The sequence below is a fragment of the Fusarium sambucinum genome, chromosome IV, assembly GCF_050947815.1.
Source record: "Fusarium sambucinum isolate potato_lamoka chromosome IV, whole genome shotgun sequence".
NCBI classification, from domain to species: Eukaryota; Fungi; Ascomycota; class Sordariomycetes; order Hypocreales; family Nectriaceae; genus Fusarium; species Fusarium sambucinum.
This window is the reverse complement of record NC_139291.1, coordinates 2869971-2896222: the sequence shown is the minus strand read 5'-3', so window position 1 is coordinate 2896222 and position 26252 is coordinate 2869971. Positions and strand designations below refer to the sequence as shown.

The following is a 26252-nucleotide window of genomic DNA, read 5'->3' as shown; positions in this document are numbered from 1 at the left end:
TACGACTCTCATTTTTATTTGTTAATGGTTGATACCCCCTTACCGGATTTGGAGGATATTTTGAAGGTATTACAGCTGGAACTTGGCCAACCCAACCGAGATAGAGACTCGAGACACTGATAGATAGACACTTATCTTGATCGATCTTTACAATACGACGATACAACACAATGCAATGTAATGCAATGCAACAATATCGCTCAACGATGCTTTCTATTTACCTCGGCACCTAGGCTTATTTGTTTCGCCATATGTTCCTAACGTTGTACAGTGTTGGCTAACCTAGCAATTAAAGCATTGTACAGGGTCCAGTAACGTTAAATGTTTGGATGCATGAAACATAGTCAGGTAGTTATTAACGACTCGTGAACTTGTAATAAACATCGTCTGAGAAATTGTAAGCGTTTTCTTCCTCAAGTTTCAAGAGTTACAGAGAACCAAACAGACTCCCATTGGCTCTACCCATATGAAGTCGCTCGTGCCAAATTCCGGACCCGCTTACCTCATAAACTTGATCTCTCACAACATGTTGGACCTGACGCATTAATCAAACACCAACCAAACATACAATAAAAATCCTGCCCAGCTATTCTCGTTTTTGGTTGTCGCAGACGTGAATGGTATGGACGCCCCAGAAGCAGATGTCGATATCAAACTACAGAAGATCTCGGCAGATCTTCTAGAGGACTTTGACCGCTCTCTGCCCCATTTCCTATGGAAACCTGATGGTCATGGAGGCACAGTAGTCCGCTCGAGGGTGCGCGCGAAGGAGATCTTTCGACTGACCAACTCTGTAAGTAAGTCTGAGATACCATCTGTATCATCCTGGCTGATACTCTTGCCAGATTCTGGACCAATTTCAAGAACTCCCTCAGCTACTGGATCCTTACCTCCCAAAATGGATCCCTCTCTTGGCCGAGGTGTTTCTGAAGCATCTGCAAACACGCCATCGTGGAAAAACACTTTCATCTCGTTCCAAACTCTTGGTCTCTGTCGAGTTTGCCATATGCAAAATTTTGTACACTTTTTGCAAGATCCGCGGCGAAAAAGTCATCGTGCGCTTTCTTAACGTCGAGGCCAAGTATTTAGAGTTGCTGCTTCTTGCCATTGAAGAGTCCGAACAAGCCTCTGCCGATGATGTTACTCTTGGAAAATGGTCATGGGAGGAGCGCTATGTTGTTCTTCTGTGGCTCTCACATCTTCTGCTGGCCCCCTTTGATCTCTCTACCATCTCATCCGTTGATCTACAAGACGTGACAGCACCGGATATTCCAGGCATGGTTTGGCCCGAGAACCTTCCTGCCATTACTGTACGCATGATTCCACTTGCTATCAAGTATCTCAGTACTCCTGGGAAAGAGCGAGATGCCGCAAAGGCTCTCCTAGTAAGAATGGCGATTCGACGTGACATGCAACAACTAGGTGTGCTCAAGAGCCTTATCGACTGGTCTCTTACATCGCTTCGTCCGCGCAAAGATCAACCTCTTCAAACGACATACTTCTGTCTTGGAGTATTGTCCTTCCTTGCTGGTATCTTGCGGGCATCGTCAGACACGTCAGACATGAACCCTTACCTTTCCACCATCTTTTATGCCATACACGCCATTTCTGTTGGTGAGGATGAACTCTCAAAGACCATCATCTCCTTTGCTCTGGCCAGGAAAATGATTCTCAAGGTTATTCGATCTGTGGTTGTGCTGCGTCTTCGACAACCCCAGGATGCAGCTAGCACTGAACTTACCGAGACCGCTATTGGATATTTGCTTGAATCGGTTTCTGACAATGATACACCTGTACGACTGGCTGCCAGCAAGTCCCTGAGCATTATCACACTAAAATTGGACCCCGACATGGCCTCACAAGTTGTCGAAGTTGTGCTGGAATCACTGAACCGAAACGTTCTTTGGACGAGACCAGCTGGAGGCAAACCAGTCAGAGATTTGTCCGCTGTAAATAATCTCGAGTGGCACGGCCTGATGCTTACACTCTCACATCTATTGTATCGGAGATCTCCGCCAACTGAGCAGCTGTCTGATATCATCCATGCTCTGCTTTTGGGTTTGTCATTTGAGCAAAGAAGCATGGCTGGAGGAAGCATTGGCACTAACGTGCGTGACGCTGCTTGTTTCGGCATCTGGGCTTTGGCGCGTCGATATACGAGTGACGAACTTCGTGCAGTCCCCACAGACTCTGTCTTTGCAGCAAAGGCTCACCCAGATACGAGCTCTATCATCCAAGTTTTGGGGACAGAACTCGTCGTGACCGCCTCACTAGATTCCGCTGGAAATATCAGACGCGGTGCGTCGGCGGCTCTGCAAGAACTCATTGGACGGCATCCCGACACCGTCGAACAAGGTATTTGGGTGGTACAGACGGTCGACTACCACTCTGTCGCCCGACGTTCTAGAGCGATCGAGGAGGTAGCCGTTAACGCGACCAGGCTATCGAGTCAGTACGGCGAAGCCATCATTACTACTCTCCTTGGCTGGAGGGGTATCGGTGACCTTGATGCTGGCTCAAGACGTGTCACAGGTGCCGCTTTTGGCGTCCTTACCTACGAGCTTTCAGACTCAAAGACAAGCGATTCGCTTGCTCGATTCAAAGCCACTGTCCAACTACTGACTGAGCGTCTTAAGTCACTCCAGCCGCGCCAAGTCGAGGAGAGACACGGTCTGCTGTTGTGTTTCGCAGCTATCCTCGACAAGTTCCCTGCTCTGCTCCAAACCGACACAGCACAGGATAACTCGTCCTTGATTGATGAGATACTCTCGGTAGTGTCAAGGTTATTGGAGAATTTACAGTCGACTGCCTATCGAAAACCGGAGCTACTCGCTGAAGCAGCAAGTCGCCTTGTCGTCTCAGCGTTGCCTATCCTACAAATCGCTGTTCTCGGTGCAAAGCCTCAATTAGCGCTTCGCCCAGGGCAAGAGCTCGTTCGGCCCGATAACACGGCTGAATATACAAGTCTAGTACCTGAACTCGATTCTTGCAACAAAGATAGAAGCGCAACAGTATTACGCCTGGTATCTGCACTGCGAGCTATTATTCCCACATGGCTGAATCGTAGCGAGCAAGAGACTATCGAGCCGATTGCTTCTGCGTCACTTGTCCTGCTGCTATTCTCCCCACCGAGTGAGAGAAAAGCGCTTATAAGCGAATGGTCTGAAATTGTTAAACGCCGCCCTACAAGTCGAACTGCCGTGCACGGCAATGGCTACTTTTCAGCACTTACAATCGCGCAGCCCCTGGTAGACTCATCCGAGGATCTGGCCTGCCAGGCACTCTTGGAGCGATGGGCATGGGATAACGAAATTGATACTCGGGTGGCTATTTTGCAGAGCCTGACACGCAGTAGTATTTTACACAAGAAGCCTCTGACATTTTTACAGCTGATTGCTGAAGGGTTGAACGATTATACAACGAATGCCCGGGGAGATGTTGGATCACATGTCCGTGTGCAGGCTCTCCGAGCTGTTAGAGTATTATGGGATCAATTGGATGAGGTCGCAGTTGAGAGCGAATGGGCAGAGGCATCTGTGAGGGCGCTCTTCTTCAGTACTCTTCGTCTTTCTGCCGAAAAGCTCGATCGTGTCCGTCCTGAAGCCCAGGCTGCAGTGGCCCTGATCTTGGAGAAAAGGTAGGTCGAGCAACACCTTTGATGATTGCTTGTCGAATACTAACGGCTTTAGCCACACAAAACCCTTTCTCGAACTCACGTTTTCTTCAAAAGCTTACTTCCTTAGTCTGCTGAACTTGCATGGTGGGGCATGTCTACAGCCATTGCTTCACAAAGTAGCAAAAGAAAATACAGGTCAATGGATGGCAGAACTTATGGCTGGTTTCGTCGGATCTGCAGACACAGGCAACGAAGACCTGATCATTGCGAGTCGAGCGGCGCTCTGTAGCTTTTGCGAAGCCAGCAACGAAAACCTAGACCTTGTCTGCCATTCTTTATTGCAGAACCTGAAAACCCGACAGGGTCAAGATAGAGTTGTCGTGCCGACTCTAGAGGTCGTTGCATTCCTGTTCCACGTACAAGTCTTTCAAAGGAGTACTGTCGATCTCCGTAGTCTGTGCCTGCAGACCCAGAAGGCAGGATACAAGACGGGCAACGTGCGTAAGCTTGAAGCGTGCATCAAAGTCTACGCTGGTGCTGCATCGATGCTTGGCCAAGGAAGTGCCGAGCCAGGAGCCCATGAAGCTAGAAAACGCCTGGGAGCTTTATTGCACCACCCATGGCCCAAGGTTAGGGCCATGGTGGTAGATGGACTCTGGGGTGTGCTTGGGGAACAAAAAGAGGCTGCAGATAAATTAACAGGTGTAGACTGGGGTCAAGCAGGTAAGTCACAGATCAAAACTGCAGTTGAGGAGCTAGGGCTATGTTAGTTCAGGGATATCAGAAGTGTGTCCCAACGTGGCAGCTGAATAGTGTTCGAGAAGGTGAGATGCGCGCGCGGCAATGCAGTAGTGGCTGTTCGGCTCGAAGTTTGGTCCCTGATCGACCCGCGATGACAGACTGGTCATGTCAGTGCGCATCACTCACTAGGTAGTTACTTTGATATATCAGATTAGACAGCCTCAAAGCTAGCAAACCTTGATATCCAAGAGAGGAAGGTGAAGGAAATAGTGACCGTTCACAATCAAGCCTCTGAAGAACACCACTACACCATGATTCGCGAAAAAAGTGCGGTTGCGAAACCATGCATAGGGTTATAGGTGGTATGGTGGCTTGAGACATCTGAAGCCACGAAACTGTTTTCATTTCTGAGAAAGACCGGTAGAATGGATGAACGACTCGTCAAAGTTTGCCTGACGTCGGTTTATTTGCAATAATTCGGTGTAAGTTTACGCCATGTTTCTCCTGACGTTCTAGTGGGTGCACTAGACGTTCCCGGGCTGTAAACGTGGTTGACAATGACATACAGTAGTTTGGCAGTCAGCCAGTCTTATCGGCGTTCCAGGGACAGAAATGAGAGTGGAGGAAATGCTCCTTATATTTCAACGAAAGACGAATCGAGATTAAGAGTGAGAGGCACAGTAGATACAATATCGCGTCTGAGACCTATAGCACATGGATGATCCTTCTGGCAGCTACTCTGTACTGATGGACATGCTGGAGTTGGGAATTAACTCATTTGTCTAATATCCAGGGGCTATGAAATTAGCCCCTCTTGTCATTGACCGTTTTGACTTGCTAGGTGAATCAGTGTGGAGATTTTGATAACTCAGCTCGATGAGCCTGTGTACTATATACGGGCGTTGATATCAAACTCGACCTGAGCTAGTAAAGGAGACGCTGTAGGAAAACGAGTACTGCAGCATGTCAAGTATTAACAGAGTGCATGAACCAAGGAACAAGAGATAAGGCTGATGCATGCATCGTGAGATGTGGAGTTTTGCAGATAAGGAAGCCATGAATTGTGGGCAATATTGGCATGGGTTATTACATGTAATCAATCATCGATCATGGTTTGGTTTCTATTTTTTGTCTAGAAGAAGTCTTGGCACAGAGGTTCATTTTTACACGGAAATTCTCAAATGATAATGAGGGGAGAGAAAAGAGGTTTATTACCTCGGTTAATACCTCTTGCCCAGTCTACCTACAGACCAGACTGTTGGGATGCACAAATCTCTGGGTTGCAGGTTAGTACAGGTTACAGGTTACAGGTCGCAGGTCGCAGGTCGCAAGCGGGAAAGTGGGGAATATCCATCAGTTGCAAACATGGCAGGCACCATCTAACAAAACTCTAATGTGCACGGCCATATTCCCTCATTGGTAAATTTTCTACATCGTGAAGTTGGTATCTCTTTCACTTACAATTCCAATCTGCGCTTTACTTCATAGTACCATCAAACATTCCATCACATTAATCCCAAGACAATGGCCAGAAAAGCGTGGGGGGCTGCGCGATTCTCTTATCAAGTATAACAATCATCTGTCGCGTGATGTGACAGGCTTTTGGCTGCTCGACATTGGACCCTTGTTTTGTCTTTTCAAATCTGGGGGAGTGGAATGTCCATATTGGGTAGCTCCTTGTCTCCATCCCAAAGTATCGGATCTGCATTTTTATCAATAACCATCAGACATTGCATGGTAGAAAAAAAATTAACAACCACGATAGAAATGACCTTGACAAGCTGATGGAAGGATGGATGGATGATGGTTCGACCAAAGCCGAAGCTGTGCGTTATGATAAGATCATAAGCAACACGGCATAGCGCCCAGCCACAAAACCACAATATGGGAACACCTTTCCAACACTCTTTCACATATCGGGCAGTTCCGTACATAACATGTGAAGTCACTGATAACCCCCAGACCGTCACGTTCAGACGTGTCGATAGGTCCAATTCCAAGTCGGAATGGCCCCGGCTTGGTGACCGACAACGGAGTTGCACTTCGCTTCCACAAGGAAGCCACAATACTGTAAAACATGTGCGATTGATAGTGTTGCTCGATTGTTGTGCCATGAAGGATGGGCATGAATATTCGCATGACTAGCTCAGACAACTAGGGTTCAGTGCTACCAAGCCTGGTGGCTGATTTGCTAGCTCCGCCCTGGTACTTGCGGCCTGAGTTACATCAAGAGTTGTTTCTTGTCCAAATGGAAAAGAAAGAGAGAAAAGTGCTTTTGTCACGATGATGGTACGATGAGCTTTCTATACTTCGTACCGCATTGGAACCGTGTCGGATCAAGCATATTCGGCGACAAAAACGTATCCAGCGAGTCGGGTATCCCCATCCCTACGATGGCAGTCCGAGAAACACGAATATCCCGAAAGAGGTCATCTCCCTAGTTCGACAGCGCTCGACGCCAAGTAAGGCATCTATCCTTACCTCGAACTATGATTTGTTAGCCAGCTTGATGGGATGGAGGTCATTGATCGATTTTTGGAGCTCCAGCAGTCAACCATCATTTGCTGCCATGTTATTTGCGTTGACACAGTATGGTTACCAATCGGCTACCAAGTCAAACTATTTGTTCTCTGGTCGTCCTCTTCCTTCCGCGTCTTGGCTAGACCACAGTCCAGTCCATCGCTGGCTCAATGTGGACGCCAAGATTCAAAATCCTTGGTGCAATGTTCGTCATCCATGGTGGTCGATCATCCTGTTCACTTCCTTGACGGCATTATCACAATCCAATAGCCCAGATTGCATTATTGAGGACTATCGGTGAACCCTGTTCGCCGTAATCGTTGTCAAGAGTACCAATCTGGCCAGCTACAGGAACTTCAAACTCTCTGAATACCAACCGGGCTAGCTTTCACGAACCTGCATTACTAAAGACCCTAATGCTCATCAGTCCCTTGGCTTTTGATCCACTGTCGCTGGGGCTGGACCGATACTTTGGATGGCTGGCCCATTTCATCCTGGGGCTCCACAGTCTGTGGCCAACACCCCTCCCTCCACGACAAGACCGACGCACAGGGCCACAGAAGACGGGGTTACGGGCTTTGGGAGGCCACAAGCTCGTGTGTATGCGTGTGAGAGTGCTCTGCTCTCTGCTCGTCCATCAACGCTACTGTAACTTACTGTGCCTTCCGGATGGTCAACCGGAACGAGTCGATTCGCCCACACTCTCGCCTCCGCAACATTAGATGTTGGGCCTTGGGACCTGCCGCACCTTGTCCGCCTCCACTCTTCCTCTTATCTTGACTTAATACTTCCTCCTCTGCCCTGTATTCTATTTCCAGGTCTCCTTCCTGCTCAGCCTTGGTTTGTTACCTTGCCTTTCTCTTCGACCAAATGCGAGGCGACACATAAATACATTTTCCCGCGAACTGGCATCACTGACATATACGCGCACCCCAACGACTTGCGATTTTTGAGAGTAGCGACTGCTCTGACTGGTTTCATTCTTACTCCTGTCGACGCGGTTCAATCCGTCGCCAACTTCCGCTCACCCAAGCTAAACTGCCAAACTGTTATCGACACGAGTCGCCAAGCCCACGATTTTCATGATTTCATCTCTCGCTGAACCGCTGTTACCACTAGTCAAGTGCCATATCCGGCGGCCTTATGTTGAGGTGAATTATCGAAGTATTTCAAGATTAACTACGGATCCGACGTCACGGCATCTACCGCCAACACCATTCCAGCCGTAAATTTCGACCAGGTTTTAGCCCTTACGCTCAATCGTTACCTCGCTCGTCGGGCCCTCTGCGGAGGACGACGGGCGCGGACTGGGGCGCAGACATGGCCCTCTATACGGAACCTCCAACCCTTCGCGAATTCAAGTACGATAAGCCCACTCTGCTTGTCTGTTGGTGGGCGACGTCGTTTTGCACTCTCATTATCCTCCTACGGCTTGCTGGCCGTTTCATTCGTACAGAACGATTATTCACCGAGGACCGGGTGGCTGCGCTTGCCTTGATACCTTTGTATGCTCGCATGGCATGCGTTCATTATATACTCATTTACGGAACCAACAATGCTCAATTTGACGGCATTGAGCTCACTGACGAACAACTACGCCAGAAGGCTATTGGCAGTGGGCTTGTGCTAGCCAGTCGGATTTTTTACGCTGCAACGTATGTGCTGCTTTCTCTCCGTTTCAAGCAATTATGAACACCATGTGCTGACTCCGATAGCTTATGGATACTAAAGTTTGCAGTTCTCGAGTTCCTCCACCGATTGACTCGAGCCACATGGGAACGAACATGGCAGACGTCTCTGTATATCATTCGCATCATCCTTGCAGCCACCTTCATCGCCGTTGTCATGAGCGACTTTGTCGAATGCCGTCCTTTCAGTCACTATTGGCAGGTTTTGCCTGATCCTGGTGGTCAGTGTCGCCAAGGTTATGTGCAGCTTCTTACCATGGCGGTCTGCAACGTCATCACCGACTTGTTGCTCGTCATTTTCCCCATTCCAATCATCGTGACGAGTGGAATGACGATAAAGAGAAAGATACAACTCGTGCTTCTCTTTTCCCTCAGTCTGTCTGTTGTAGGAGTGACACTCTATCGTGTACCACACATCATTGACGAGAATGGCCGTCAGCAATATCGGTCTCTCCTGGCTTCAGTTGAGCTTCTGTTTGCCACGGCAGCAGCCAACTCATTGGTACTGGGATCTTTCATGCGAGATCGGGGTATTAAAAAGCAGAAGTTTCGCCGTTCGTCCGTCGCTGAGTCCCTCGATCCTTCTCTCAATCTTCGCCGTCCGACTTTACATCGACACTGGGGGAGTGATGAGGACCTCGTTCGGGATATTGGCATGACTGTCGATCCGGAACTACAGGACCAGCCCGACAATTCCAGTGAGAATGGTGCTTTGCAATACACTCCTGCCCCTCTTGTCCGGAAGCTAGACCAAGATCTTGAGCGCTGGCAATTCCCACAGAGACAGCGCAGTAACGCAGAGCATAGCGACGATTCTCTAATACAACATGACCCACTTTCTCGGTCGAAGAGCGACAATAGTCCGGCGCCAAGAAGAGTATCTTTCTTTGATGTGGGTGGCTTGCTCGATGTTCCGCCCGAAAGTTCTGGCAGTCTGCGAGCAAATAGCCGCGACTCATCTAAGGAGGACTCAGCACAGCCCTACACACCTCCTGTGCCTTCGTTGCCGGCCAGTTCGGGCGGGTTCCGTCGAGGTTCGACTGCATTACTCCAGGATATTGGTGGTCTTTTTGGGCCTGCGAACGCAAGGTCGAGTCGATCCAAGCCCAAATACGGAGGCACTGAACTCCAACCGATACCACAATCTCGGCAAGAGTCACGACAAGGCAGTCATGCGCATTCGGGGACAGAGCTGAGGGATCCTGGCGGGCTCTTGAATTAAAGTGTCGATTGCTATTGACATATATATCTTGTTTGCCTTGTGGCGACAATCACATTTTCATCGTCAAATTCATTGGAACATGGACTCATAGATATTTCTACGGCCATGGGCGTTTTTTCAGTTGGTATTTCGGGTTTAGTTAGCAGGACAGGAGTAACGTGTGGGAAGGATTCTTTGGGTATTCGGGAGCCTATTGAGGCTGGGCATTAAATATGGGATTTGAGCACAATCACTAAAGTGATTTTTGCAGGCTCAACCTGGGCTCGTTTGTTTTTTTCGCCAGGATGGCATGGATATTGATTAGATATACCCGGCGGAAGCCAAGTTAACGTTTAATGGCATTGGCATGAATCTCAAACATTATTCTCGCACAAAGATCAAAGTAGTTTATGAGTCTGACATCGTATTAGTGTGGGCAGTTATATATGAAATCTTTAGATATGCGGTTACCTGCTGGCGTCACCTTCAGCACTCAGACAAGTCGATATTCAATGAGGTCTATACGCTAAGCGGTCACCCAACACACGAGTAAACAAGCACAAGGGATGGGGAAGCCTTCATATAAATGCTTGTATTCCTTGGTTGGCTTTGCTACAGCGCAGCACAATTTAGATAGAACCCCTGAAACGCCAGCTTTTTTGAATTTCATTTGCAGTTTGACGCCCTCGTCCTCGTACCAGAAGCCCGTTCTTTCCTTTAACGCAATCTCGACATAGCCTATCCAACAAATTATCTATACACACAATCGGTAACTAGCATATCGACCAGCTGTTTCACTGTTTCGGATGATCTTGACAACATGACCTCGCTTGAGGCCCAGATAGCGAGCAACAGGGTCCTTCTGCAAAATACGAGGGAGCTGGGTCTCCTTCAGACGGTAGCGCTTGAGAAGGGCAATCTTCTCCTCACGGGAAAGGAGAACATGCTTCGGAACAAGCTCGTGGTGGGTGATGTTAACGAGCAAATCGTCCTCAAGGAAGCACTCGATTTTTGCAAGCCCTTCGACGCCGGCAAGCGACCTGCGGGCGGCGGGAGAAAGAGGGACGTGAGTCACCATGATGCCGGTTTTATAGTGGTTGTTAATCACGTATGCGGCGAACGCTCGGATCTGATTGACACCGAAGGTCTTGTCGGCAAGGAACTCGATCCAGATAGGGCCACAGTCGGCAACAGGATCGGGGTTGGCTGCTGTCGCGGGAGGAGTAAACTTGCGGATCATGGCTGTGCTAGGACGCGCCGAGAACGATAGTTTGTTGCGGCTGTAATTGATACGATTAGTTTTGCATTTTCTTTGGTCAGGGTAACATGGATGGGCCCTTACTTGATAGAACCATCGGGGTTGCAGTACTCGTCGCGGAAGCGGTCGAGAGAGATCTTGACTTCCTCCTCAGCGAGCTCGTATTCCTTTGCAACATGGTCAGTTTGATGAGCTGTTATTTTATAGCAGAGCTGCGCGACGAGACGTGCTGCGCGATTCCACTTGTAGTCTATAATAAGACTTTTAAGGCAGACGTACTCGATCCGCGACCATCTCATGGACGGTCCTCCATGCCCGCCAAAGCCGGATAACCTCCTTTGACTTGGCGTCTGTGGGAACGTGGTCGACATCCATGGCGATTATATGTTAAGAAGGCAATTCGAATCGTGGTGTTGGTGGTGGACCTTATACGGGTAAGAAAGAAAGGTTGCGATCACAGGCGTCTCAAAAATGTTTCTTCCTTTCAGCCTTGCATCGTCGCCGCAAAAGTCCACAGTTTCTTTGGGCGGGTCAGAGCGCTCATGAAGTCATGTGACTTGCACCGCCACGCCTGTAGCCACAGCAAGCTCTCTGCCACGATTGAACTTTGAGGTTGATCAAGGTGGGGCGAGAATGTACCCCTGACACCAGGACCCTTCAAGCTCAGTGGTCTCGCTCTCTTTTTCAGCGAACGCTAGGGGAAGGACGGGCCCGAGTCCAAGGGAGGGGCAGCTCGGTCAGTAGTGCACGGGCTTGCCCAAATGGGCAAGCTAACAGGTCGTGAGCAGGAGAGACACGGGTCCAGAACTTTAGTAGGGGAAGGTGGTGGAATTACTGCAAGCTGGCAGCACCGCCTACCAGCTGCAAGCCTACTGTACAGCGTAGGTACCTACCTACCTTTTGGTTTTTTTTAATCCTTTACAGTTGGGCCATTTCTTTTCTCTCCTCTTTTTCCTTAACCCTTCCCACTGGATCTCCACGTGTCGTCCTTATCCTCACCTCTATTCTTTCTCGAGCTGTCTCGCTCTTGGTTCCTAATCTCTTGTCCGCTCTGTCTCTGTCCTCACAATAATGGCCGAAACCGCAACTTCTCCTGCCCCTGCGGCAGAAAACAAGCAGGCTCATGTCCGTCCCACTAAGCCTGACGAGGAGATCTTTAAGAAGGAGCTCGCAAAGGCTGAGAAGGAGCACAAGGCTTCAATGGACCGCCTGGTACGACCTCAATCCCTATCCTGTTCTGTGCAATATGGCTCGCCTATCGACGCGGGTCCCACATCTGTGGTCTCGGGTGAAGCTGAGCTATAAGGGGTCGGCATTGGCTAACTACAATTCGTTTATAGGCTGCTGTGAAAGCTAAGATTGATATTGCTATGCCCAACAAGAACAAGGACCAGCCCAACCCTACCCAGCAGCGACGACAAGAGCTCATTGCTCAGGCCAACGAGATTCGACAGAAGCAGGCCGGCGGAAAGAACGCCCGCACTGGAAAGCTCGATCAGATCAAGCGCCTTGATGAGCAGGTCCGAAGCCGAATTGCCGAGCAGAAGACAGCAAAGGCCAAGGTTCCCTACAAGAGCCTTGAGGATGTCGACCGCCAGATTGCCACTCTCGACAAGCAGGTCAACTCCGGTACCATGAAGCTTGTCGACGAGAAGAAGGCCCTTTCAGACATCTCTAGCCTCCGCAAGATGCGCAAGAACTTCGGCCAGTTCGAGGATTCTCAGAAGCAGATTGATGACCTCCGTGCCAAGATCAAGGAGATAAAGGATAGCATGGACGATCCCGAGCAGCGTGCCCTTTCTGATCAGTACAACAAGATCCAGGCTGAGATTGACACCATCAAGGCTGAGCAGGATGAGGCCTACAAGAGCCTCTCCACCCTTCGTGACGAGCGAACCAAGCTGCAAGCTGAGCAGCAGGAGAAGTACACTGATATCCGCAAGTTGAAGGATGACTATTACGGACAAAAGAAGGCTTACCAGGCCTATGACCGCGAGGCTCGTGAGGCTCGCCGTGAAAAGCAAAGGGCAGAGCAAGAGCGTTACCACCAGGAGCGTAAGAAGGCCGAGGCCGAGCGCCGCTTGGGCGATGCCAGTGACCCTGCCTACCTGGATGAAATCCGCCGTGCCAACGGCCTGCTCCAGTTCCTCGACCCTAATCACAAGGTCGAGAAGGGCCCTCTCATGGCCGATACTGGTCTCGGTGCTCAGGCCCAGCGAAGCGTTGATGAGTCTGGCCTCAAGGGCACTAAGCTCCTTCGCAAGGAGGACCGTGAGGAGGAGTACGCCCCTGCTGTCAAGAAGGGTAAGAAGGGCAAGAAGGCCGGTGCCGGTGCCTCATCCAACAAGTTCAGCGTCCCCCCTGCCGTCGTCGAGGACTGTGCTGCCATGGGCATTGACCCCCCTATGAGCTCAGCCGATATCCCTGCTGTTGCCGAGAAGGTCCGAGCCAAGCTTGACTTCTGGAAGAACGACCAAGAAGCCCAGACCCAGCGCGTAAGTTTGTCATCTGAACCCTTGGTGGGCTGCCATGCTAACTATTGTCATAGAACATTGAGAAGGCCAAGAAGGAGATTGCTGAGCTGGAGGCCGCTGAAGCTAATGGCGACAAGGTCGAGCAGGCTACCTCTGATTTGAAGGAGACTTCTATTGCTGACAAGCAGGAGTCGTAAATATCAACCTCGACTCGACTCTGATTGCTCGTCGGCAAACTCCCATGCCGTCGATGCTGGGCCCTAACGAACACTCACAAATGCGCTCTCTCACTCCCTCATCCTATCCACTATCTGCCAAAAGTCTCTCTTGGCGATCTTACTCGACATGTTGAATCAATTGTGAACTGATATCAAATGTCGTCTAAAAAGTTGTTTGGCCCATCAACTTTATTGCGCGAGTTTCAATCTTTCTCACCCTTTTTTCACCACCATGTTCGAATCTAAAAAGCGCTTTCTCGTGCTATTTTGTAATTAGGCGCTACTTCTTAGTGAAGCCACGCGCAAGGAAAATGATAAAAAGTTGGTTCAATTCGGTGATGAGACTCGTTGCATTGATTTTTCTTAGCGTCGGTGACATGATTCTCGGTTATCGGGTCCCTTGTAGATCTTGGCCCTAGGTAGGGTCAATTGACTTTGCTTATTGCCGCTCATGGATGCATAGCTATGTGAGGTCATGAGGAGCTAATCCTGTCTGGAAGCTTGTATGAAGGATGTTTGAGTTGGGCACACATCGGGCATACTCCTGTGCCTCTTCAGCCTTTCGCTTTGCTGCCCTTTTTATGCTTTGCTTTGTTACTCGCGTGTCTGGCATCAGTGACCGACCAAGACGCATAGTTTACATACATACATACAGACTATCTTATCTTACTGCAGCAGATGATGTGTTATAAGCACCGGCATTAGTTAGTCTCTATTCTCTAGCCTATCGCCATGATCGCAGATGTCTTGGGTGCTTGCCCCTCATTTCAATGATTGCCCAAAGTCCATCTCGGGCAGTTGTTAATCAATTCTGCTCGCCATCACACACGGCTGAACGGGAAAGGATTACTGTGTGTCGTTCCTAATTTTGCCTTAAATGGCGTGGTATTTTGTAATTTCAGATACACAAACAACGATGCCCAACTTTGTTAACCCCAGATACTCCAAAGCAAAAATGCAAACCGGGAAAAGTTTGTACTCGGACACAAATGACATGGTCAGCCCAACCTTGAACCCTGCCAATAATGATGCCACATGGATCTGCCATGCCGGTAATACTCCACGCCCTGTTTATGCAATGGTCGTGATGTTCGTAATCGTAATATGAATTTTGTAGTATTCTCAGCACCTACGAATGTCCAGCGTTACTGTATCGACATTGGTAGATTCTAGTATGGAGGAGGAGGGGGGGGATAGTTGTAACCACCAGGCATTGGCGGCGGTGCTCCAAAGTTGGGGGGTCGTCTCATTCCAGGGCCGGGAGTTCGACGGTCGGCTCGGGGCATAGGCATCGGTGGAGGCTCCTGGTGCATCTGGCCTGGGTCGCCACGGTATCCTGGGGGTACGACTGTGCCAGCGGAGCCGGGAGGGTTATTGCTGTTTCGGCGGTTCACTTTTCGTAGATTTGATAACGATCCTAGCGGCGGTTCTTTAACGGCCGGCTCATCCTCCGCCGGCAGTGTAAGCTCAACAAGTCCAAAGAAATATTCAAGTACTTCGGGGTAGCGCTGTACGCTCGCCTGCCAATCTTCGTCAATGCCGCGTTTCAATGAGGCTTGCGCTTCGGCAACTTGCGTCGGATGAGGCGGTGCATGATAATAATGATAAGCGTGAGCAGTGATTCGATCCATATGCGCAGCATGGGCAGTCTTTCGTTGATCGGTGAGGAGGCGGAAATATTCAAGTATGTAGTCTTGCGCATGCCCTCGAACCCAGGAACTATATAGTCGTACGGTCAGACCTATTTCGGCGCGTAGCGAGGAACAAGAGCTATTACCGTATTTCAGTATATATGGACCGCATCATACGGTCCTCGGCTTGTTTGACAGCAACGTCAAGGCCCTTAGCCTCACACTCACATGCCATGTTGGCCGGGGCATGGCATATCGCACAGTCAGGATCCATCCTGATGACAGACTTGCCAGGATATGAGTATTTCCTGGAAAACATCTTAGCTGAGGTATCAGGCGAATTGGATTACACAAAGTTGGAGTGGCAGCCGTGGTGCGAGAGAAGGGCAGGTAAACAATATTCATCTACGGTCAACTCATGACATCGACGTGAGATCCCCCTCCAACCCCGCAGACGACCTTCATAAGGATGTATATGCGTAGGGAAGAAAACCAGCAATGTCAGGATTAAATAATGGATAGGTAGGCAAAGGTGGCAGATGTAAGGGTAAAAATGTCAGGAAAGTCAAAATGGACCTACTGTGACTTAAAGGCACGAGCCGTGTCAAAGTCGATTGAAGACCGTGGCGGTAAGAGATAACGACACCGGGTTGGAAAATGGTCTGGTTTGCCTGTCGAACACCAGCTCGGGGAAGGAGAGCAAGCACCTGTTTCGCTGGAGCCGTATGTGTCCTGCAATGCAAGTAGCAGCAGCTCTCGGGGCTCGAGCTGGGAATGGAGGCCGAGGGAGAAACTGAAGAGCCAGAGAGCGAGCGAGATGAAAGAAGTCGCGTGGGGAAGGAAGCGATGTGGAGAGAGATCGAATGAGGACAGGCGGACCACGTCTACAGTCGTGGCTCGAATGCGGGACCACGGATCGTATGCAGGCTGGCCCAATGGCTTCAAACTCGTACAAGGGAGGGGTTGATGGCCACGAACCGTCGTTGGGCGATTGTGCGGCTCATGTGCTAGAGGCAGGAAGGGTGGTGTTGACAGACAGTAGTACCACAAAAGATGGAGGGGTGAGTGGAACGTTGGCGAAGAGGATGCAAGGCAAAAAGTTGATCGAGACGAAATCGCAGACCCCTCTAAAGCTTGAATTGACGTAAGATCTGTCTTGCTGAGGCGAATAGAGAAAATTCGACTGGCGAATCTGTGAGAATGCAAAAGATGTCGGACGTGACAAATAGGTAGTCAGTTCGGCTGGAAGTGTTGAGCGTCTTACTACCAAGGATGGACAAATGAAGACCAGGGACGATCGTGGAGCGAGCCCCAGCAGTGAGCAACAAGGTAAAATAATACGGCAGAGGGGGCGAGGCACTGAAAGGGCCGACGAGCGAAGCACAAGAGGCTCTGTTGTCGCTTTATTCACTGCTGCAACACATGTTCACCGCATTTTGGCATCCGCAAGCGTCTCTTGTTAAGTTCGGGAAGCTGGGGCTAGCCCAATGCTTATCGAATAGCAGCGTACGCCAGCGATGACCATTCCGGGTGAGCTGCATGATCCCATCGGATCGAGGTGAAACGAACGGGCTGGGGAAGAAGTATTGCGTCGAAGGAGAGCAACTGGTAGATATGTTTCTAGACGACTGTATTGCTTCTTCTCCGTAAAATACATGGGCCCAACGGGTCGAATAAAGTGCTCGAAACACGTCTCAAATCGGAACCATGGTTGCGCCTGTCTTTATGGTTGCTGTGCTGTGCTGTGCTGTGCTGTGCTGTGCAGTGCAGTGCAGTGCAGTGCAGTGCAGTGCAGTGCAGTGCAGTGCAGTCCTGTGCTGTACAACGCTGCCGACGTCCGTGGACATGATGCGTCGGATCGTGGTGATCGGGTGCGACATGTTGAACAAGGAGAGAACCCGCACGGGACAATGAAGCCTTGGTTATGTACTAAGTCGAAGGCATAACGAAACAAAGATGAAGTTGTAGAAGAAGAAATGAGGTTCCAGGTTCCAGGTTGCCTTGTTGCACTGCCTTGTTCTGTTGCAGGTAGTCCTAGCAGAGACCTGAGGCATGGATGGCAGTTACCATCATTCTCTAAGCACTGAAGTACTCTTTCCCTTTTGGGACTTATATGAGGACCACCTCTCATCATGATAAGAGATGGGTAAAAGGTAGGTACCTACCTACCTAGTAGGTACTAATGTAGGACTATATCAAGTTGTTTTATAGCATCTGATATTATTTCCAATCCCGCTTGTCTCAAATCGAGGCGCATGTTGCACAATGAAGCCACTACCATTCACTCCAAGGGATTACACTGCGAACTATGGCATGTTCTCAGCTATCAGACAGATGCATTCCTCCTCTCAAAATTATGAAATCACCTTATCAGAAAATGATATCTAGGATGATCGATTTGTTCAGGAGCCAAAATCTCGACTTCCTGGTGGACTTCCCACTTACATACATCCCTAGCGTGCAGCATGCTCTTATCTTATCGGTATGAGACGCCAAACAAATTTCGGAGCTAGACATCATGGATATATTCAATATTGACCTCGATACTCCAACGCCGAACTCAGCGATAGAGTATCGCTTAATTCTCTGATCATGGCTCCGCGGTGCCCAACTGTATCGTCGACTTTTCTTCCTTTTCTATACCCCTCAGTCTTCCTAGCAAGACAAACTTTCTCGGGCGCATCTGCTCTACGACGTCGGTACAACTCCACCGTAAACGATCTTCCAGAGTCACGATTGAACCCCGCTCCTGACGATTACGCCTCCCCAAGCTTCTCCGACAAAGCTTTCCTTACTCTTTATGCTGGACGGGGTGGAAACGGGTGTATTTCTTTCTTGCGCGAAGCTTACCTAGCTGAGGGCCCTCCCAATGGCGGCGACGGTGGCCATGGTGGCAATGTCTACATCCAAGCAGCGCATGGCGAGACTTCGCTGCACAAGTTATCTCGCAAGCGTTTTGTGCGTGCTGGTCGCGGGAAACATGGTCAGGGAAGCGCAAAAAGTGGGACGCGAGGAGACGACATTATAATAACTGTACCTGTGGGAACAGTCGTCCGTGAATTAGAGCGTGAGGATCCAGTTGCCGACGAGGAGATGGATATGCGATTATGGCGAGCTCAGCAGAAGCAGAAGAGGCGTGAAGAACATCAAGCAGCTCTGGAACGAAAACAGAGGCAGGAACACGAAGAAGAGATTCATGAGGAGGAGGAGGAGGAGTTTGAAGAGGAGGAGGAGGAGGAGGAGGACCATGACCCTGAGCGTCGCAAGTGGCTTCTATACCCTGGACTGTCCAAGACCGACGTCAAGAATACTGTCTTCCCCAAGTTACCCAAACGTACTCGACTACTCAAACAACCGCCTCCTACAATCCGTCTTGACCTATCTCGTCCTACTCCTACGCCTATTCTCCTTGCAACAGGCGGTATCGGCGGTTTGGGCAACCCTCACTTTACTTCGCGGGCCCATCCTCGCCCAATGTTCGCTACCAAAGGCGATGATGCTGTCACTATGAAGATCGAACTGGAGCTCAAGCTCCTTGCTGATGTTGGCCTCGTCGGTCTTCCCAACGCTGGAAAGAGTACTCTACTCCGTGCCATTACAAACAGCCGTACTCGAGTGGGTAACTGGGCTTTTACAACCCTTCAGCCCAATATCGGCACGGTTGTTCTCGACAAGTACTCTGGCCGTCCTACCATCAAGAGCTATCGACGGTACCCTGCTCAGCTGGGTTTGCCAGAGGAGGTTGAGACTGAGCCGCGCACTCGCTTCACCATCGCCGACATTCCCGGTTTGATTGAAGGGGCGCACCTTGACCGCGGTCTGGGAATTGCTTTCCTACGACACGTCGAGCGTGCTGGCGTCCTTGCTTTCGTTATTGACTTGTCTGCTGGCAATGCAGTGGAGGCCCTCGACTCGCTCTGGCATGAGGTTGGACTGTATGCCCAAATGCGTGATGAGGAAGAGGCTGATCGGGCAATCGAATCCAACATTGATTGGGATGTCACATCAGACCTGGGTGGCCCCATGAACTATTCTCCTGAGCCTGAACTTGACCAAAACTCGAAACAAAAGCAGTCATTGCAAATTGCCGGAAAGCCGTGGTTTGTCGTAGCAACCAAGGCGGACTTGCCAGAGACGCAAGAAAACTTCAAGGAGCTCAAGCAATACCTCGACAACATCACAAAGGGTGAGAAGCCACACCCAAGCTGTGTCGAGGAGGCATGGACCAAAGATTGCGCCGTCATTCCGGTAAGCGCAATTAATGGCCAGGGTGTTGATAGAATTGTACACTGGACTGTAGGATTATTAGATGAGTAGGCGATGGCGTTAACATGAGCTAAAATTGTAACAATAGCATGACATCTACATGAAGCCTTACTAAATGGTGTGAGAAGCATATGCTCACAGCGCAACAAACACTCGGCAAAAAAGTGTGACTGCTAGGATCAACACAAAATTGTATTATCATTTGTATCGGGATTTCATCCTCGTCGTGGTCCAAACTGTAATAACACCAAACTAACATCAAGCAGTTGTACATATCGGGACATCTTTTAAGCCTCTGTTTTCTCCTTGCTCTCTGCCTCCTTGGCAGGCTCTGCCACGGACTCGGTCGCGATATCTACATCAGCAGTCTCCTCGGGCGATGGCAAATCGGCAACATCAACTTCCTCCTTGACCTCCTCGGCCCCCTCGACAGCCTTTTGCTGGTTCTTTTGTGCGACAATGTTGATGAGAGGAGATGTGTCGTTGAAGATACGTAGCAGCATAGCGGATCGGTCCTCCTTGGGAAGCATGAGGTTGAGCGAGTGAATGCTCTTCCACAAAGGCAGAGCCATGCGCTCCTTAAAGTCAGGATCTGAACCATCAGGCTCAATGCGCAGGACAGCGCAGCCCATACCCATATCGCGAACACGCTCGCCAATCTCGTCGAAGCGCTCGTACTTTCCGTCGTTGATACGAGGAAACATCTCGATGAGGAGCTTGCGGAATGTCTCCTTGTTGTGGAGGTGCACAACACGGGGCTCGCCGACGTATCCCTGGAGGATGGGCATACCCTCAGCCTGGATACGCCATCTGCAGATATCTGCCGAGGGCGCATCTTGCTTCATGTACATACGGACACCACCGTGGATGAACTTAATGCCACGGCCCTCGTTCTCGATGAGGATATCGCGAAGGAGAGCGCTAGTATAGTAGATAGCCTTGGCAGGCTCACCCATCTCGTTTCGCACCATGTATCGGTCAACGGGGAATCGCTTTGAGATGTGATAGAACTCCTTGATGTTCTGGACGGTGGGGTGGGAGACGTCTAGGTACTTGAATGCCTCCTCGACGGGACCATTTCGGCGAGGTTTGCTGCCTTCCTGGCTCACTTGGGCAACAGTAGTTGCGGCGGCCGAGGGCTCAGCAGAATCAGTCTTGACCTTCTTAGCGGGCTGATCTTGGACTTCCTCAGACTCAAGAGAGCGTTTGTTGCCGTTCGAAGAGGCATCATCCATAACAACATCCTCCTGGCTCGCGTCAACAGCAACCGGCGCTGTCTCGATCTCGGTCTTCTTCTCAGCCTCCTCCTTGGCGGGTGCCTCCTCGGCGACCTGCTCGCTGGGAGTGGCCTTAGCAGGAGTTTCTGTCTTGACAGACTGCTTAGCCTCTTTGCCCTCATTCTCGTTCTTGGCCTTGAACTCGGTCTTCTTCTCAAGAACTGTGATGAAGAAACCACCGGTATCCTGCATGTGGGGGTAAACTCGCATACACCGCTCAAGAGGCAGATCAGCGCACTCAGCACCCTCGAGTCTAGGGAACATGGTCTCAACAACGCGTCCGGGAATGACGCCTTCAGCGTTCTCCTTGGCAAAGTCCTCGACCTCCTTCCAGGAGCTCCAGACTCTGGCGCTCTTGTCCATAATCTTCCAGTCCTTCATTCCGGGGGCTCGCTTGAGGTTGGGGAGCTCGTTGCTGCAGTCGACAATCTCGACGTTTGCGGGGCCACCACATCGCTCAATAGCAGACACGACGACGGACTCGTTCTCGACAGGGTTCATACTGCAGGTGGAGAAAACGACTCGGCCACCAACCTTGAGCAACTGCAGAGCGCGCACCAAGATTCGGATCTGTGTCAGGTGCAGGCCAAGAGCACTACCAGGCTGCCAGTCTTTCCAGATGGCAGGGTTCTTTCGCAGAGTTCCGTCACCAGAGCAAGGAACATCAGCCAGAATGCGGTCGAACTTGAGGTAGGTGGGCTTCTTGTTGTCCTTGGCGGGGAGTCTGATGGAGGGGAATTGGGTGGCATCGTGATTCGTAACGAGAAGGTTCGGGGACGAAAGTCGCTTGAGCTGATGGACAAGCATGTGTCCGCGCTTGTAATCGGAGTCGTTGGCAACGAGCATACCAGTAGCTCGTCCGGCGTCGCTGGGGTCGGCTTCGAGATCGGCCTCCATCTCCTCCTTGGTCTCGGCACCCAGATCCAGGCCATCCTCCTGGGCGTAAGATCGGAGAACCTTGCGCACGCGAGCCTCCTCGCCCTGGTGGATCATCTCAAGAAGTTGCGCGGCCTTGCTTCCAGGAGCAGCGCACATGTCAAGGACGGTCATACCAGGGCGGAGATCCATCAGCAGAGGTGGGATCATACTGACAACCTCCTGTCGGCTAATGTTTCCAACGCTCGTCTCGGAAACCAGGAACTTCTGGAATGCGGCGAAGGGAGGGAACTTGCGAATGACGTTCTTGGGGGTAGTCATCCACCATGCCAGGTCGTCGGGGTACCAGGGCACGGGCTGAGGAGGCTCGACGGGTCGGCCATCCTGGTGCTCTATCTTGACGATCTCGGGGATGTATCTGGTCTGGAGAAGGTTCTTGACAGTGACGGCGTGTCTGGGCGCAAAAGTTAGGCGATGGGCTCAATTTTCGCGTCAAAGCGGTTACAAAACATACCCTTTGGAGCCGCAGAACCTGAAGCTGTTGGGCAGCTCACGTCTCAATGCCTCCCAGTAAGCATTCTTCTCCTCCTCGGGCAGTTGGAGAAGAGAATCGTAGAAGCGCTGGAGCTTCTCGTTCTCCTTGGGGATGGCAGGATAGTCTCTCCAGCCGCCCCCATCGCGCGCACCGCCTCGGCCACCGCCGCCTCCTCCTCTTTTGCCTTTGCCCTATAGCCGTCAATGTCAGTAAATGGTAATTGGTGCGTTCTGAGGGGTGTTTTGTCGTACTCTGAAACTCTTTTTACCCATTGTCGCAAATGTTTTGAGATGTGAAGACATCCAAAAATGGAATGCGATAAATTTTCTGGTTCTAATGGATGGCTGAAAATTGCCCCGCCACCCACCTGCAACTATGGAGCGCTAGTTATGCAAGGTTCAGCGCCTTAGTTGATCATAACTCACTAGGCTTCTCAGTCGAGCATAAAATCTTTCCCTTTCCTAGAAGCAACCCTGTTCTTAGGTCATTAGGAAACTCTCATGGCCGCTGAAAGCACAAGATTGAATGAATATCTAAGTCATTTGCCCATTGCTTCACTCCAAAGCTTAGCGGTCAGTCAGCTTTTCTTACTTTAAACCCTAATGGTTTTGAAAATTAAACATTTCCACACTATGACTAGCTTCCCTATTGGCATGTGACTGTTATGTGTGATACTCCTCTATTACTTCCAAATGTCAACATATTATCAGATAATTACCAGAATTTTTGAATCCAGATACTCATTCTGTTGTGTTATCTCTTAATTTGTCAAAGTAAGATATGCCTTGCCTATATGCCATAGACTGATCTTGTAAGCTTCGGCCATAACATCTCTCAAATTTCAAATCGTGTCTTCTGCATACCATCAACGAATCAACCTCGATCTACAATTGTTATGAATATTTTCACCTGTCTTTAAATCGAATATAAATCCCGCTCGTAAGATATTGTAGCTACATAAAGTCACTATATCCTTTCAACTGACATTTTTGAAAATTGCAACCCTGCTTTCTTCCTCGTTGCAGAAAAGCAACCAAAAGTATAAATATCATTAAGAAGCAAGTAGTTAGGAGTTGTCCTATCTGAATTATCAGAAGTTCGTACAGTCATTCTCGGTGGTTATTTGGTTACCTACCTAGGTACTTTCTATGTGTTACAAGCCGATACCTATGGTAAGCCGAGGCCGAAGCCGAAGCCGAGCCTGTGGCTTCAACACTTCCCTCTCAGTACATCGTTGGAACCGACATGCTCTCATTTGTGACTCTACAACCAACTCTAACCTCGTGATTCTGCAACATTTTTCTGTGGTTATCTTTCGACTAATTGCATTTCTTTGACTTGCATCCCAATCCAGTGGGTATGCCCTTTGCTTCTTGTCATTTACTTGCACAGAGTCGTCCCCATATCCAAAAGAAGATCACACTACTCTTCAAGATATCATGAGCAAGGCGCATCAGAAGTCGTCTCGACGACCGAATGGGCGACTAGAAGCCTGTGATCAGTGTCGGTCGCGTAAAGTTGCCTGTGATCACAAACGACCCAACTGCGTGAGATGTCAAAAGAGGGGAGATATTTGTGTTTACACAATATCAGCATCGCGGACTAGAGTCAGGAGAACGACTCAACCAAGCCCAGAGCTACTGAGTCCATCAATTTCAGAAACAAGAAACTCCCAGCCCGTCACGCCCATGATACGAGATTATGCTTTCAGTCCTGGGTATCTTGGCTTCACAAGTTACAATTCTGCCTTTCAGGGAGCCCGCGAAAGCCTATCCGTTCCGGCAACAAGCCTAGACTCCTTTGGCACTGATTTATCAAGTCCCAGAGATGAGGATATATGCTTACGAAGACTGCCTTTGCCAACACAGCAAATGTGTCTTGTTGTTCTACAATACCTCCCAGGGCGGCCAGAGGAGCATATGGTTTTCCATGATGAACCGGGTCACGAATCCTCAACATCATGGTCTCATGCTGCTGTATCGAGAATTATTACTTCTTTGCGGCAGCTTTTCCGCCAATTCGAAGGTAGCGAGTCCTTTGACGAGAAAGTTGCTGATGTTTTGTGTCGTAATACTGCTCGACCAGTACAGGATACTTTTGACAATTTCGATGACTGGATAGCTCAGTTCTGTGGACAAAATATTCGATGGGAATCAATAGGTCTGTTATGGGCACATGTTGAGGGCCTCTCGGATGCTTTGTCGACGTTAAAGTACCGCCAACTCAAGTGGGTGGAGGCGAAGCGATCATCTGTCGTTTCACACGAGCATTTACACTATATCATCGAAATATCACGTCAATTTACAGCTGGGAACGATATGCTACTCGATCTCTGCCGTCGACATGCCGCGCTTGCGACTCTGGTTTATGGCGATGCAAGCCCCGTATATTGGAATGCACACAGCTTGTGTGTTTCAATGCTACTCTTTCTTGGTCGTCACGCTCCAGAAACATCCAAGTCTCAACGAAAGTCTGAAAAGATTTCATTCTGTATTGAGAACAGACGTTTTCTATACTGCTACATCTTTGCCAACGACAAGTCTATGGTCTCATTTACTGGCAGACCACCACTCCTCAGCCGCCGTTATTGCTCATCTCAAGCCCCCTTAGACTTGTCTGACAGCTGCATGATATCAAAAGAATCAATGACAAAGGAGTTCGAGGCTTTGGATGAATGGGGCTGGAATACCAAGGGCGAGATCCATGCCAACAGTTATATACGAGCTCGCTTCTTAAAGTCATATCTCTTGGACGAAGTGATAGAGATTGCACTTGGTAATGACACTCACGTCACGCTTGATTACCTCGAGTAAGCAATCCGATGGCCAGGGCTTATACATATTCGCTAAGATGAAACAGAGACACCAAGGCCCGAGTAAACCAGTTTTTCTTCGAGATGCCATCGCATTTGATTTTTGACTATCAAAATCTTGATGACCCGGATCTTGATATAAACGTTCTTTACTTGAGAATCTTGCTCTATCTGAGCCATAAGAGGGATATCTTCGTGGTCGAACGGCTGTTGCTCCAGCATGGGGCAATCGATGATGGCTCTTTGCTGACAACCAGTTTTGAATTAGTCAAGGTCACAGTTATACTTTGGATACACAAGAACAAATTCGCTCCTATGAGGCGAAATTTTGAATGGCTAGTAAGTACATACAGCTCTCATCGTTAAGCGTTTTTCTAATTTTGAATAGCTAGTTGCGTATGCTGCTCCTGGGGGTGGCATTCTGTGTCAAGAGTTACTTCGGCCAACTTTCTTTGGTGTTCACCCTCTGAATCCTGCTCTTTCAAGATCGAGTATCGTGCAGCAACTCAGCATGCTTGTTGCTTTCCTAAACTGGGTCGGGCCAGGCTCGCCAAATAGAGTGGTTTGCAGTGATTGCGAGACTATCATCCAGCGTGTGCTTGATGAACACTTGAATACGTCGCCGACGAATGATGCTGGATTGGAGCACTTGGGTCAAGGCTTTCCTCGTTCTCTGGGGTTCAAGTTTGAATTGTTAAACACATTTGAATGGCTAAATACTGTAGAGATAGGTGCCGCTGATCGTTAATAGATGGTCAGTAGGAAGCAGAAAGGTTAGCCTCCAAGCTTCAGGTTAGAAAAACAAAGAGCTTAAGAAGTATAGGTAGTCTAAGTAGCCCAAACTGGCCTACTAATTTCGTCTCTTGTGCTTCTAGCGCGACCGACTTTTCTAGATAGTACCCTGATCGATAGGCAATACAGGGGCTACTTACAATACTATGCTCTTCTGTTGTTGTTTATGCAAGTCAAAGAAAGCACATTCTTGGGTCACCGATTCTCGATTTGGGACATCGTGTAAGTTAAGTGGTATCTTTATTATCATCTCTCCCGTAGGAGGTCGTCTATAAGCTCATACAAAGTCCAGTGGCTAGTCTAGCTAGCTTTGACTTAATAAAATGCCAACCAGGGCATGAATCATA

The 26252-nt window shown here is 49.6% G+C and overlaps 8 protein-coding genes across 8 annotated transcripts; 5 read left to right on the top strand and 3 right to left on the bottom strand.

Annotated features, from left to right (window-relative positions):
* Nucleotides 1-622: 622 nt before the first annotated feature.
* On the top strand, nucleotides 623-4429 carry FSST1_000973 (tubulin folding cofactor D C terminal-domain-containing protein; the record flags this gene model as incomplete). Its single annotated transcript, XM_083236407.1, has 4 exons — nucleotides 623-793; nucleotides 846-3637; nucleotides 3690-4339; nucleotides 4392-4429. 4 exons carry the CDS (start codon nucleotides 623-625, stop codon nucleotides 4427-4429), a joined length of 3651 nt encoding a protein of 1216 aa, XP_083091155.1.
* A 3768-nt stretch (nucleotides 4430-8197) lies between these two features.
* Nucleotides 8198-9787, top strand: FSST1_000972 (uncharacterized protein; the record flags this gene model as incomplete). Its single annotated transcript, XM_083236395.1, has 2 exons — nucleotides 8198-8532; nucleotides 8593-9787. 2 exons carry the CDS (start codon nucleotides 8198-8200, stop codon nucleotides 9785-9787), a joined length of 1530 nt encoding a protein of 509 aa, XP_083091154.1.
* Nucleotides 9788-10520: 733 nt separating this feature from the next.
* Nucleotides 10521-11399, bottom strand: FSST1_000971 (DNA-directed RNA polymerase core subunit RPB5; the record flags this gene model as incomplete). Its single annotated transcript, XM_083236384.1, has 3 exons — nucleotides 10521-11046; nucleotides 11109-11191; nucleotides 11304-11399. The coding sequence occupies 3 exons, from the start codon at nucleotides 11397-11399 to the stop codon at nucleotides 10521-10523; spliced, it is 705 nt and encodes a 234-aa protein (XP_083091153.1).
* A 696-nt stretch (nucleotides 11400-12095) lies between these two features.
* On the top strand, nucleotides 12096-13695 carry FSST1_000970 (uncharacterized protein; the record flags this gene model as incomplete). Its single annotated transcript, XM_083236373.1, has 3 exons — nucleotides 12096-12236; nucleotides 12365-13519; nucleotides 13573-13695. The coding sequence occupies 3 exons, from the start codon at nucleotides 12096-12098 to the stop codon at nucleotides 13693-13695; spliced, it is 1419 nt and encodes a 472-aa protein (XP_083091152.1).
* Nucleotides 13696-14885: 1190 nt separating this feature from the next.
* FSST1_000969 (uncharacterized protein) lies at nucleotides 14886-15666 on the bottom strand (the record flags this gene model as incomplete). Its single annotated transcript, XM_083236362.1, has 2 exons — nucleotides 14886-15435; nucleotides 15494-15666. 2 exons carry the CDS (start codon nucleotides 15664-15666, stop codon nucleotides 14886-14888), a joined length of 723 nt encoding a protein of 240 aa, XP_083091151.1.
* Nucleotides 15667-17939: 2273 nt separating this feature from the next.
* On the top strand, nucleotides 17940-19664 carry FSST1_000968 (protein MTG2; the record flags this gene model as incomplete). Its single annotated transcript, XM_083236351.1, has 1 exon — nucleotides 17940-19664. The coding sequence occupies one exon, from the start codon at nucleotides 17940-17942 to the stop codon at nucleotides 19662-19664; it is 1725 nt and encodes a 574-aa protein (XP_083091150.1).
* Nucleotides 19665-19900: 236 nt separating this feature from the next.
* Nucleotides 19901-22573, bottom strand: FSST1_000967 (tRNA (cytosine-C5-)-methyltransferase; the record flags this gene model as incomplete). Its single annotated transcript, XM_083236340.1, has 3 exons — nucleotides 19901-22220; nucleotides 22281-22492; nucleotides 22553-22573. The coding sequence occupies 3 exons, from the start codon at nucleotides 22571-22573 to the stop codon at nucleotides 19901-19903; spliced, it is 2553 nt and encodes an 850-aa protein (XP_083091149.1).
* A 1167-nt stretch (nucleotides 22574-23740) lies between these two features.
* FSST1_000966 (uncharacterized protein) lies at nucleotides 23741-25861 on the top strand (the record flags this gene model as incomplete). Its single annotated transcript, XM_083236329.1, has 3 exons — nucleotides 23741-25110; nucleotides 25161-25452; nucleotides 25502-25861. The coding sequence occupies 3 exons, from the start codon at nucleotides 23741-23743 to the stop codon at nucleotides 25859-25861; spliced, it is 2022 nt and encodes a 673-aa protein (XP_083091148.1).
* Between the last annotated feature and the right edge of the window lie 391 nt (nucleotides 25862-26252).